At 23.6% G+C, this 15,457-nt stretch overlaps 1 protein-coding gene across 1 annotated transcript; it reads right to left on the bottom strand.

Annotated features, from left to right (window-relative positions):
• Positions 1-3,624: 3,624 nt before the first annotated feature.
• Positions 3,625-5,093, bottom strand: OCT59_028438 (uncharacterized protein; the record flags this gene model as incomplete). Its single annotated transcript, XM_025327702.1, has 4 exons — positions 3,625-3,817; positions 3,913-4,045; positions 4,132-4,195; positions 4,278-5,093. 4 exons carry the CDS (start codon positions 5,091-5,093, stop codon positions 3,625-3,627), a joined length of 1,206 nt encoding a protein of 401 aa, XP_025169907.1.
• Positions 5,094-15,457: the final 10,364 nt, after the last annotated feature.

Here is a 15,457-nt window from a genome sequence, read left to right as displayed (position 1 = left end):
ATATTAGTCTGAATATTTTGCTCAAGGATATGAATTATTATTATATTGTAACTATTAAATAAAATAAAAATTTATTCAATCCTTTATTAAATCTTTATATATAACAATGATTTATAAAGGAATTTTACATTAATTAGTTCATTTCATCCATAGTAATAAATCGGTTGATCATGTTTCTGTTTACTAGTTATAAAAGATCTTATAATAAAAGGTGAGATTCTTTTGTCAAATTTAATTATTACTTGTTAATAGACAACTTGAAAATTAGCGTGCGAGGATTTCATGGTGCGGTAAATTATTACAAAGTACCATTTTGAGATTTACTTACATTATACAAATTTTGCTTCAAAATAAGAAAAAAATAACGAATTTTCATATATATGATTTAAATCTCAAATAGAGACGTGGGTATACGCGTAAATTATTGCGTAAACAACAATGATTTGCAAAACTTATCTAAGTTCGATAATGGTTTTAGCGTTATTTTGATCATTTATATGAGAATCGGGCAGTGTTAGTAGTACTCTTTGTGCAAAAGATGGTAAGATTATCCTGGTCAATGCTTACCAGACCTGACGTATGGAAGGTGGCCTACTATGATGCGTTCTACCATTGATGTGTTCTACCACTTTGTCAAAAGATCGAAAGTACCTCTGTTAGTGACTAATCAGTAGAATCCAGGTATGTGATCTTACTATCTACAATTGGGTTGTCGCCGTTCGTCACTAGCGAGTCAAATCTTGTCATAATCACAATGCAGTTGTCATCTCAATTAGCAGCTGTGCTGCTTGTGGCATGGTGCTTCGCTGTAGAAGCTATTCCCAGTCATCTTCATCTAATTCAGAAATTATACTTACTTTTTTATTGTCTTCTTAGTTCTTATATCTAGCTACCGTAGCTTGAGTACAAAAAAAAATCCGCTTTCAGGTAGAAGTCGAAAATGAAAATTTTGCTTCAATGATTCGATTCACATTGTATTAAGATTTACTTGCCTTTAGTTTAGCGTTCTGAAGCCTCACAGAATCACAACAATCATGGGCGAGGTGGGCAGGAATGATTACATAAAAACTTAACTGTATTCGATAGTACTAGTGAAAATTCGTAATATGAATCAGAGTATTCATCAAAAATTTTATTTTTTGGGACTAGCAATAATTGCATACTACTATTAGCATATGATAGAATCTGAAAAATAGTTCGTCAAATATAAATGTCGAATCTAGCATAATAAGGCAAAAATAGTTATAGCATGAACATCAAGAGCAACGGGTAATTATTATTGAGTTGCGCAAAGTTTATGTTATAATTATGCTTGGGAAAAATCTGTTTAACATAAACGAGCATCAATAACAGGAATACATATATATATAAAACAAAAAGTGTATATAATTAGGGAAAGAAGTTGAATGAAGTCAAAATATATATTTTGAAATCGGAACGAATAAGATGATGAATTATTAGGTTTAAACTTGGATTTATTATATTTGATTATATTTATTATAATTATTTTTAAAATTCAAAATCTCCCTAAAACTCTAAATAAAGATCAAGATCAAATCACTTTCATAAAGAAATAGAAATTAATACGAAAATCGTATCGATTCTCTAAATAGAATTAGCCATAAATATCGTACATATTATACTTGAACCTAAGGTGGATTGTTTAAAGAAATAATTGAACGGTATATAATTTTATGGCCAGAAGACTACAATAAAGAATGGATCATTTGACATACCCGTGCTAGGGTATACTTTAGGATCAATTGTGATGAGCCTATATAGTAATCCGATTTATCTTTACAAAAACTTTATTGGTTGTGATGATGCATTTAATAGTAGTATTAATATTTCAGTACTGCTGCAAATATTTTTTTTTTGCCCTTCGTCTTTTGCCTTTATGAACATTTCTTGATTGAGTCGTTTATAGATTGAAAGAACATGCTTACACGCGTTACGTTAGTTCACTATTCGTTCATTTAGCTGTAAGCTGTTCTCATTTCAATTGAAAGATAAGAGTACTACTAGATGACGATGAATATGAATATTACGATATTACTATTGAAATTTCTTATGTAAAAATATTCTTGTACAAAAGGTCATAAAGCTCACCAGTAGTTATGGTCACCATATTAAGCCGGAATTACATCATAAATCATAAATTCACCGCTAAAACTTCACAGTGAATGTCGACTGGAAGGGCAGAATTTCCCAGGGGTTGGGCTGTTTGCCAATTAAAGCGGGACGTGAGTTGGGTTTAGAAACTTTCTGCTGTGGCGTAAGAAAATTGCGGGGAGTTTCTCTTATTACGCAAAATCCACTTCAGCAAAGTAATATGCGAATTCAATTCCAACAACAGTTTCTTAAATGAATTGTTTCATTCTTTTGATTAAAGATCAGTTCAAATTGTTATTAGCAAGCTTCATATTTTTAATATTTAGTAATAAAATCACATGATAAACCAAATACTGGTGACATCACGTGATATCACCTCGTGGACGAGATATTTTCGGTCAGAACTTAACTTTGAGCAAGTACTTAATGTATTAACTTAGCATAATCTAAATTTTATTTATGTCATCAAAGATTTGTTTGTCATAATTTACTATTAAGTCTGATAATTTAGTAAAATACAATTTAACGAAATACCAGTTATCCTGTAATTGAACCAGATTTTTAATCCGATTAAAAAATTGCCAATAAGTCAACCTGTGGGTCAGTTCTAGTGTATTATTTCGGGAAAATATATCAAGTTATGTCTCGTTTCAAGCGTATTGAAACTATTGGGAGACTCCATTGAATGCACTAGCACGTTCTGTTTGATTGTCTCCTGAAAGGATAAAGACAGATTGAATAATCTAATTGGTTATACCAGTGAGATATATAGAAATTCCAAAAGTAGATAAAGACGTCGCATTAGCTTTGCAAGGATTTATTACTTTTGAAGAAACTATTAATACAGTATAAAATACCGGTTTATTTTTTTTTTGGGACAGTTCTAGCATAATTATTCTCGAGGAAAATATAATAAGTTTGTTAAGTGCTAACAACCCGAATTTCGATATATTGCTCTTCTATTAATATACTTGTATGCTATAGATTATAGATAAATTCGCCACGGAAATGTGATTACAATTATGTTGACGCTCACTTGGCGTCAGTGGATGACCAATTTAATTGTTTTGCCTTGAAAATATTTTTATTTGTGTAATAAAATTTTCATTTTATAAGGTTTCAAAAAAAAAAATAAAAATAAAACCTAAACTAAAAGTATCAGATGAATCGTTTCATTCAAATTCATGCATATAACAGTAATACTGTACTATATAGCCCCGGGATCCTATAATTACAACTCAAGAGGATTGTAGTTACAACTCAAGTTGGTTTTGCTTATCATTAAAATGAATGATCTTTTAAAAATTGCAACAGACATCACCAAAGTAAGAAAATGCGTACGAGACGCAGTAACTATAATTAAAAGTTATTATTATTGTTATTATTATATTACAAATTATTAAAAACATTAAAGTAAATACTAAAAAATTATTTTTTTTTCTTTTTTCCTTCGCTAAAAGAATAAAATCTTTTACATACTGTACGTCAAACTCCATCAATTAAATTTTTTTTTTATACAGAAAATAATTTTTGAACCCAAAAACGATGATGTATAAAAGAAGTTTTATGTTCATTCATTTCATCAGGTATACTTTGTAACAATTGATCATAATCTTCATGATTTACACCAATAATTTGCGATAAACGAGGTTTTATCGCACGTATTATCATCAAAAAATCCTCACAAGCCAATTCACCAAGTCGTCTATTAATTAAAATTTGATAGATTTAGAAAAACTACTATACCATTATACCATTTATAAATTCACCTTTTACCTTCATAAAAAATTAAAAACTTACCCTGCCCATGAACCACAACTAATTAATTTTTCATCGTGATATACTTGATCGATTTGGTTTGTATCCTTAAGAAATTGTTCCAATTCCGTCGTTATATTTATAAAAATATTCTGTGATTGAAGATCTTTTATAACTACGGTAGTAAAAGGGGTTTTTTGTGAGTTTTTTTTAAATTAAATTAAAAATTTACTACTACATACAGTATGTATACTGACTTACATGTGTCATTTAAATATATGGTTATAGGACCTTCATTACGTGCTTTTAATTCTGGTTCCATTAACTAAAAAATAAAAAAAAAAGAAAATTAAACTTTACATTTACACTCCTTACATTTACACTCCATTACATCAACCATTATTTACCTCAATCCAACCACCAGGTTTTGTTATTCTTATTATTTCATTTATCATAAATTTCCAATCTTGTTCAGAAAAACCATAACTTAAATTTCTTATAAATATATAATCAAAAGTGGAATTTTTAAAAGGTAAACCATCCAATACATTCCCTTTAATAAATTTAATATTTTTTGACATATCATCATTTCCAATTAAAGTATTAGTTAAATCCACACCAGTAAAATTTGATTTTGGAAAAGTTTCAGCCATATCTAATAACCAAGCACCAGGACCACAACCTAAATCCAATACTTCAGTACCACCAATTTTTAATATTTCTTTAACAGGAGAAGAAAAATTACTTTGAAAAACATTATTAAGTAAATAATGATAAGTTTTTAATCTATCCATTTCAATTTCATCATTTGGTAAGAAATATTTTACAGTATCAATATTATGAAAACGTCTACCATCAACAAATTTAAAATCCGAAGGAAATTCCGATGATTGGTTATCACAAAAATTATTATTTGTATTAAAATAATCAGGTGAATCCATAAATAAATTTCGTGGTGTTCCAGAAGGAGTATTTGGTGTTGATACCATTAATACATTATTTGATGGTGGTGTATTTTTAGGATGTGACGTGGTTAAAGACCATTTTGATGAAGATTTTATAGAAAATGTGGATTTTCTTTTATTAAGAAAACTATTTGAACGTGAATTTGTTGATATGATCGATGGTGTTGTTGATGGTTTCGATGATACTGATGATACTGTAATTGTATGGGAAGAAGTGGTACTAGAGAAGGTGGAATTTTTTGATAATGATTTACCCATATTTTAAAAGAAAAATTTTGAGAAAAGAAAATTGGGTTGTTAAACGTTTATTTTGGAAAAATATATAAAGAAAAAAAAAATTAAGACGCAGTAACGAAAATATTATATATATATATATATATATATAAATGTATATGTATATATATTAATATATATATATATATATTATATGTATGTACGTATGTTTGTATATAAATAATAATAAAAAATAAAATTTTTTTAAAAGAGATTTTTTTTGAAAGCTTTCATAAATCTTTCATGACGCTTTCAAAAAAAAAAAAAAATTCTCCTTTCAAATCAATACAAAAAAAAATAAAAAAAATAATTTTAAATTAAAACAAATTAAAAACCTGAATATTTTTTTTTTAAAAAGTTATATATAATAAATAAAATATATATATATATATATATATATATAATTTATAATTAATTTATAATTATAATTATAATTATAAATTTATTTAAAATTGATTATTATAATTATTATTAAATTTATCTTTAATAATAAAAAAATAATATTATAATAATAAAAATTTATTAAAAGGATAATTTGTATATTTTAGGATTTTTGTGTTTCTTTTTTTCGTTAAAATAAACAAATAGTGTCATTATGTTTGTATGAATTTATATCATTTTTATATTCAAAAAAAAAAATTTAATTTTTTTTTTTATGTGTAGCAGTAAATAAAGCGCGTCCCTTTAGCTTTAAAAAAGTAAACAAATAAAAAAAAAATAAAAATAAAAAATAAAAATAAAAAAATTTTATATTTATATTATTATATTATTTATATTTTCAAAAGAAAATATTTTTTTTTAAAAAATAAAAAAAAAGGTTTAAAAGGTTTTAAAAGATTTTAAAATAAAGGTTTAAAAAAAATAAAGGTTTAAAAAAAAAGAAGGTTTTAAAAAAAATATTTTAAATTTCTAAAATTTCTAAAATTTCTAAAATATTTAAAATATTTAAAATATTTAAAATTTTAAAATTTTTAAGGTTTAAAAAAAAATATTGGTTTAAAAAAAATATCTCCTTTGAAAATAAATATATTTTAGGTGAAAAAAAAAATATGATTTAATATAATAAATAATAAGGGAAAAAAAAATAATGATGACTATTATTGGTTTCTGTTTTTCGACAAAAACAAAAAGTAGAGTTTTTTTATTTATTTATTTATTTTATTTTATTTTATTTTTTTTGAAATTGGATTACGATTATGTAATAACCAAAACCAAAAAATATATATATATACATAATAATCCCCAAAGATCAAAGTAAAAGAATAAATGTATTACCGGCATATTTATATTTATACTGTAATAAATTTCCATTTCCCAAAGAAAATTGAAAGGTTCAAGTCCCCCTTTCAATTTATAACCGATTTAGTATTAAATAAGTAAAGTAAATGAGTATCCCCGATTGTAACTAAAAAAACTATGACTAATAAAGAATCGACCATATGGATATCACTGCATAAATTCACCAATAATTAATGATCATTAAGAAATACATGCATTTCTAAACGATAAGTTCAATACAAGATATAATTAATAATTTGTAATAAATGATCCCGATTATTATTAAATACTATAATAGTAATGAACAATATAACTTTATTATTACTACTATATTTAAAAAAAATTAAAACACCAATAAACTGAAACCCATCATTTTTTATTATTCTCATCATTTGACGTTCTAATAAAAATAAAAATTGACAATAAAATTAAACTTTAATTAATGCAAAAGATGCAAAAAAACAACTTCTTGCTTACACATGCATAATATCTTCCAAAATCGAATCCTGGGACCTTTTTTATCCTTACCCATTGTGGAATGAACATTGTTTTTCTTTTGACCTATTGACCTATAAATGATTTAATGACTAATAAGTAATGACTTTTCCCCACAAAAATTACTTATATCACGTGAATACAACATGTCATGTATGTTATAATTACATTTAGGCCACATGATTTATCTCTCATGCAGTAATATTTAATTATTAAAGTTGAAGACGTAAAATCGAAAAAAAAAAAAAAAAAGGCTGAAATAAATATTTAACAATCCCTTTAGAAAAATTTATTGTCTTTTTATAGATCCTACCTAATTACTAATTACCCCAACTTTTATTTTATGATGTAAATATGAAAAATGAGATTGTTTAATTTGTTACTCATTAATTTTCTTTAATCCTTCCTCTTGACAGGTCTAAGCATATGAAGTTCATATACTATTAGGACCCTGAACATCAATTTATTTATGAACCAATTAAAAAAAAATAAATTTTTTTTTTTAAAAAAAAAAAAAAAAATAATAATAATAATAATAAATAATATTTCATATTATTAATATTTAATTAACGGCAATATCCGGGATATATTTTATTGGTTCGAAATTTTAACTACATAATAAATTATGTAAAAAAAAAAAAAAAATTATCATGAAAAAATTTTTAAGATGATAAAACGTATAATTTCTATAAATGTTTCGAATTCTAATATTGATGTTTCGTAAAAAAGATCATAATTTCAAAAAAAAGAAAGATGGGAAAAAATTTAAGATATAAAAAGAAAGTATAATTAACAAACATGGTTAACTCAACAAAAAAAATCAAGAAAACTTTTTTTTAGATGTTTTTTATTAAAAAAAAAAAATTAAGATTTTTTTTTTACAAGATTAACGGAATGATAATCTTATCATTTCTTAAAATGAAAAAATTATTAGTAAAAATAATTGTTATTTTCCTCGTTCATCATATATTAAATATTTCTGGGAACCCCAAAAAATTAAAAAACTTCTCTTCTATTATTCCTATTTCTTCTTTGGTTAACCTTATTCACCGGAGCATGATAATGATGCGAGAGATTCCGAAATTTTATTCTATTAATGCAAACATCAAACATTTTGAACGAAAAATGAATTCTTTCTGTACAATCTATTTCATGTACCTTATGATTGAAAAAACCTAAAACATTATTACTATAAAAACGAATTCAGTTTTATTGATAAAAAAAAAAATTTCTTTTTTTTAAAAAAAATAGATATTCCAATTTCAATAATTCCAATAGAATTTGGAAGTATAAACAAGATTTAAAAAAACTTGTTAAAGTCAAGAAATTAAGGTTTAGTTCAAGTGTCAATGGATGTTTGGTTACTTTTTTTCGAGTGACACAAAAAATTGAATTAATTACTACCAATGAAAATTCAAAATAATCATCATTCCAAAAAAAAAAATCATCATTGTCGTATCTAAATACAAGGGCCGGTGTCCCAGCACACTGAAATTAATCTCCCTATAAACGATTTTTAATTAAGTACCGTATTTATACATGGTAAACAACGTACGATGAACCTTTTTTATATGAGTAATTGAAATAAGGAAGTTATTTATTTACAAAGAAAACGTGTAAGAAAGATATCCAATTAAATAATATATATATATATATATTTTTTGAATGAACTCACTTTTTTGTAATAAAGTTTTTGCAGAACAAATTAATCTCTATTTAGAAAGAAGAAACTTCTCAACAAAGATTAAAATGGAAAATATCAATTAAAATGAAAACATTAACGGAAAAACAATCAACTATTTTTAAATTACTTCACCAGTTAGAAAAAAAAATTCACCATCGCGTGCAGTTACACAATTTACACCAAAAGTCAAGTAACAGGGTGAAAAAATCCAAGTTTTTCTCTATTTGGATTTTTTATTATTTGTTTGTGATTTACTTCAGCCTTATGATAATGATTTGTTACTTTGTTACTTCGAACATTTATTGTTTGTATTTAGATGTTACTTTTAAATTAAAGTTAAATAAAGTAAACCAAGTCATTAACCAAACATTTTTTATTAAAAATTTTTTTTTTTTTTAATAAACGAAGCCAATTCCGGAATTTAGGAATTTTTCAGAATCGTGGAATTTGGATTTTTTTTTTTTTATTTTTTTTTATTTTTTATTTTTTATTTTTTTTTCTTTTATTATTTAAGAAGAAATTGGATTTAAAAAGTTACCAATTTCCTTTATTTGGTAATGACATTATTTAAAATAAAATTAATTGTTTGTAAAGATTTTAATTAACATACAAATAAAAAAAAATAAAAATAAAAAAAAAATCGATTTTTAATTTTTTTAATTTTACACAAATTGAGTTTTGTTTTGTTTATTTAAAATAAATTCATATTTTTGTTTACTTTTTTTTTATTTTTATATTTTTAGTAAATCAAAACGAATCTAAAAAAAAAATATATGTATGTACGGTATACACATAATATATATATATTATTTTATATATATATATATATATTTTGACAATCAAAAAAAATGTATAAATAGAGGATGAATTTCTAAGAGCAAATAAATATCATAATTATAAGAAGAACAATTTCTTATTAACGACAAAAAATGAACTGACCCATATACATTCCTTTAATTTTTTTTTTTATCTTAATTTATACACTCGTTTATCATTTTATATTTTATTATTTAAATTTTATACGAGCGAGCATATTGATATGGACGAATTCAAATGTGTTATCTTCAAAGGACAATCCATGTCCATGATTATTATTATTTTTTTTCACTTTTTTCTAAAGAAAAAGGATGATGAACTTTTATGAAAGACGCAATTAGTAATTTTAAGCAAGGTTTGTAAATATTTTTCATATTATCGAATCATTAATTTCGAAATTCGAATGACTTTCGAATGACTTTTTATTTTTTTTTTCTTTTAATAGATTGATGTACTGTATCATAATTAAAACACTATTATATGCACCAAGTAAGCATATAGTAAGCATAAAAAAATAAGTTTAAAAATATATAATTTTTTTTTTTATTATTATTAAATCGGACAATTATGAAAATACCTTTCGCTTTTTTTTTATTTATCAAATCTTTTAAAATTTTCGTTTATTTTTTTTTAACTTCATTTAATCTCGCACATCGCGTCGCATTTATCTTAATGCTATTCGGGAGTTTAAAAAAAAGTTTTCAATATATTTCTTTTTCTTTTTTTTCGCGTTTTAGTTTGTAAATATTAAATATTATTTTCGAATATCGAATTTACATACATATATTTTTATATATATAAAAAAATATATACATACATATATATATAATATAATATATATATATATATATATTTTCTTTTTTTTAATTTGCCCCGACAACAATTTTCTATTTTTTTTTTATTTCGTTAAAATGTTAATTTTAAAAATTATGACTTTATGATTGATTATATATATATCTAAAAGTGTAATAACATTAAAAAAATAAATACGAAAAATTATGTATGTTTTGATGTTTTTTATTTTACGTGTGACTTGTACTTTTTCAGGTGAATGTGTGAATATTTGAACATGTGTGAACATATGTAAAATATGTGTGAAACTCTTTCTTTGTTATATACTCTTTTACATATTAGTTAATTAGGTACCGTATACAGAAATGTGAGACCACAGTACGTGAGATCAATGAAACCGAGTACCGAGAAACGTTAGACCGAATCTAATTACAGTAAATAAATGAAAATTTTTTAAATTTTTTCATTTTTTCTATGAATCGAACGAATAATATTTTTAGTTACACTAACCATAGCCGTCATTTTTTTAGTTCCTAAAAATAATTTTTTATTGATTTTTACTAAATCCGTTGTTTTATGAGAACTTTTTTTTTTTATATTTTTTACAAAAAAAAAAAAATTTTTTTTTGTAATCCATGATTTAAATAATATGTATATAATATGTATGTATGTATATATGTATGTATGTATGTATATACTGTATATTTTTTCTAACCGATTAAAATATTAAAAAATGGATCAAAATCCATTTTTTTTTACCATGCAAGATTTATTTTGTATTATCAATTTTCATATGTAAAAAAATATATATGTATTCTTTGCTTTAATTGTTCTTTTGACAAAAAAATTTTTTTTTTTGCACTAATTTTGATAATACGATGAATTAATAATATTCTGTTATCCGTAAATAGTATCGTATTTAATATAACCATAATAGTATAATAAAATAAAATAAAGTTTCTTTGAGGTAAAGGTAATTGACACGCCAATACCCGACTAACCCGAGTAACAATTAATAACGTGATGTTTCTCGATTTGGAAACTCGTCGGTCGATCCTTGGACACAGGATACAATTATGAATCGATTGAATCGATTGAATCGATCGAAAGTTAAAAAGTTTTTGAGTGATCTTTAAAAAAAATTTATATTAAGATAAAATTATATTACCTTTTTTAATTTTTTAATTAAAAAAAAAATTATTTAATATCAAAAAATTATTATTATTTGTTTAAAATTATATGTTTAAATTAATAAAAAAAATTTTCTTTGAAAAAAGTTTTATTTTGAAAAAAAAAAGTTTATTAAAAGAAACTTTTGAAACTTTAAAATATTATGGCGTTTTTTTTTTAAATGAATTCTTCCAATTACTATATTTCGTATATATTGAACTTTCTTTAAAAGTATAATTTAGGAACATTATCCGTAGTACTTGGATTACAACTAGTAAACATATTTCATTGAATCATCTTTGAAATATGTAGTAAGTAATACCCTTAATGGTTGTACTGCAGCACTTTTGTGTTAACCTTCGAACAAATTATATCCTTTCAAGTTTCAACGTATTAAAATGATGTAAAAGTATTGGACTATTGGTTAAAGATCAATATCTTTCCCTATTCGTTAATCATTTACGGAACATAGTCAATCATACTCAAATATAATAGTTATTCGGCATTTCATGCCGAATAACTATTATTTTATTATAACTTCAGCCCACATTTCGCCAAGAATTAGCCTATGGTTTCACAAACACTTGTTCGTAACGTGTTTTAATATATGCGTGATTTTTTTAAAGATCATATATACCGATTATTAGTCAAAAGTATTACATATTGATATATTAATTCAAAAGATCATAATCTATTTATATTAGGCGTAAATATTAAAAGAATTTCTATAGGCGTTCGCGTATTTTGATTTGACTCAATATATTACACGAAATTTAATTTATTTTTCAAATCATCCATTTTTGACTTATTGAAAATGTTACTTTTTTCTCTCATAATAATAATTTTTTTGATTATAAAATTTATCGTATGATATTCCCCTGAAATTAGTGTTACATTTTACATGTAGATGAGATGCCCCTCCTTCTTTTTTAGAACAAAGGAAGAACAAAGGAAACAATAAAAAAAATATCTTTTATTGATAGATATAGATCATCTAATGAACTTATTAATCAGGTTTTAAAAAAGGGAAATCTAAACGGATCATGACGGATTGGAACGTGACACTAACTTATGGTTTTTCTTTTTTTTGAAAAGTTCAAGTTTTGACATTTGAGAATTGACCACAATAATAATTTAAATTAACCAATTTTAGTCTCAAAGTTCATATTAAAATGAAATGATTCGCGCAAATCGATCTCATCAAATCTGACGACTCTGTCACGTCACGTATTCAGAAAACGGTATAGAATAGAATTTAAACTAGTTTTGAAGTCGAGTACTTCAAAAAAGTTGATTTATCAAATTTATACCGATTTTATGTATTATACCGATTTTATGTATCATTTATACAATATATAGTACAATATGTCTTTGAAGATCAGATCATGCTAAATATATATTTTATTTTGCATATAAAAAAAAAATGCATAAAGAACATTATTTATTTATTTTAAAAAAGTTTCTATAAAAAAGCGTAAAAGGGTTTAGTATTAAAAAAAAACGTTATATAGTACATTATTGTTTCATTGCTTTTCGGTGTACGCGCTTAGGGTATCAATTATAATGGCATCAATTGCATAAATTGCATAAATTGCATAGCAAAGTGCGCTCTCATAACAAACACCACCTGATGTTTTAATCACCCGGATACAACAAATTTTGTGTACCATGTGACGTAGAAAACTGCGTCCTTCGGTCATGTGATCTATATAGTATTTTTAAAGAGGTGAAGCTAAAAAGTTTTTTTGAGCATTTTCAATTCTTTTATCAAGAATTTCTTTGTAATTTTATTAATTTTATTGTGAAATTCGTTGTTAAATAAAACACGAGATGCGTAAAGCTTCTCCAAGGTTGGCAAAATTTCCGAAGGCGTCTGTTATTTAGACCATTTGCCAATAATTTAATGGGCCTTTTAAGATTATTATTTTAATATGATTTATTCGGTGTGGCCTTCTTTGATAATAAATTCAACGGTAGATACGGTAGATACAAAAAATTTGCAAATAGAGTAGAAATCTCATCTGGAAAGAGATACGTCATCATAATCGGAAATCGGTAAACGTCAGATAGCTATAGTATTTGATGATGAAACTATTTACAAATGCTAGTAATTATAAATCGAAGGATATTCCCAAATTAGTCTTTGTGTAATTATCCAGGAAGTGAACTACTACGTCATATTACTGCGTGAGCTACGCCTACGTGTATATTTGTGGTAAGGTACTACTTAAATAATGCATGATTTTTGTCTCAATTGAAATAATGAAATTATGTAACAAAAAAATTTTCCGATGCACTAAGACCAATTGTATTCGATGATTAGATTTTTCGGTTTTAGGATTCAAGGAAATGTCAAATCTGAGCAATGATTTTTTGTAGTTTTTAATACAAATAAATTCTTAAATTGTATCATTGAAATATTTCCTTTTTTGGGTTAATGTTAGTCATAGTACAGACGACCTTCTTAAGATTGAAATTCTGACTAAAGTTTCCTATTTTGGAGTTTAATTAATTAACTTTTTATAAAAATCGATTATGTATTTGATCATCCACGGAAAAAGTATACAAGTTAAAGGGTGATTTTGTAAAAACGTAATTAACGTTTTCTTTAAGAAATGGTTCCTAGATTAAAATTTGTTAAAATAGTAGGTTAGAAAGGGGAATTTGCTATTTTTATTTTTGAATGTTATTAATGTTCTTTTTTTCTTCTTGGAATTTGACCTGCAGAATATGCAAAAGAGTGTAACTATGTAATGGGCTAATGGCATAATGGCATAAGATATTTTATTTAAGCCAGTTAGAGTTCAGCTTAGTTTAAACTTTAAACTAGTATTTATCAAATTTTATTATGGCTTAATTTAAATAGCTTTAAGCTAAGATTAAGTTTAGCTTAACTGTTAATATAAAATTATTATTTTTAAATTTAATTAGTATATTTTTTTCATTTTTAAAAATTTTTTTTTTTTAAAAAAAAAAATAATAATAAAATTAAAATAATATTTTTTTTCTTTAGAAGATTTATTTGCTATTTTTTATAATTTAAAATTTTTGGATTTTACCTTCAAACTAAAATTTTAGTAATATTAATATTAAAAATATTTTTTTTTATTATACTTAAGGAGTCAAAGAGGAATAATATATTAAATAATTTACATCCTATCTGCTTGCATATTAAAAATATTTAAAGTTATTATTATAAAAAAAATAATGTTATATTAATTAATTTATTTATATTTATATATATAATAATAATAAATTATTATTAAAAATTTAGTATTTATAATTATATATTATAAAATTTTTAAAATAATAAATAAAGGAGATTTTCAAATTAAAATTTTAATAAGTTTTTTTTTTTTATTATACTTAAAGAGAACAGTGATCTTTATTTATTTAAAGGAAACATTACAAGACAATGTTCGGCAAATGACTTGAAATGACCAAATGATTCAAATGACAAATGTTTTAATGCTCAAATGACAAATGACTTTAGTCATTTGAATGTAATTTTAGCCAGCACTATAATTTTTGCCTACATTACATTCATTATTTTTTAATTATAGTCACATGATTATTTATGTAATAAATATTAGCCAATCAAAATTAAATAATTGAAATGACCAAATGACAAATGATTATGAATAATGACAAATGATTCCATAAATCATTTAAAAGGTCAAATGATCAGATCATTTCCGAATACTGTTACAAGAATCTAACCTATTACTATAAATAATTTTCACTCTACCTGCCTGCAAATATACCCTATAAGTCTTTTATTTTCTTAAAATTATTTTAAAATTATTTATTTATATATATATATATATTACTTTTTATAAATAATATATATAAATATTAATTAAATAATACATATAAATATTAATTAAATAATACATATAAATAATATACAAATTAATTATTATAATTTTTATAGTTTAAAGGTAAAGTATTCCAATAAATTACAAAAAAATTTTGAAATAATATAATTACTTATTTAAATTATAAATATATACATTAATATTAATTATATACTAATATACTATATACTATATAAAATAAAGATAAATTTAATGTTTAAATTTTGCTTTAAAATATTTTATATGCTAATTATTTA

This window comes from Rhizophagus irregularis, chromosome 8, assembly GCF_026210795.1.
Source record: "Rhizophagus irregularis chromosome 8, complete sequence".
Classification (NCBI taxonomy): Eukaryota; Fungi; Glomeromycota; class Glomeromycetes; order Glomerales; family Glomeraceae; genus Rhizophagus; species Rhizophagus irregularis.
This window is presented reverse-complemented; position numbering and strand designations above follow the sequence as displayed.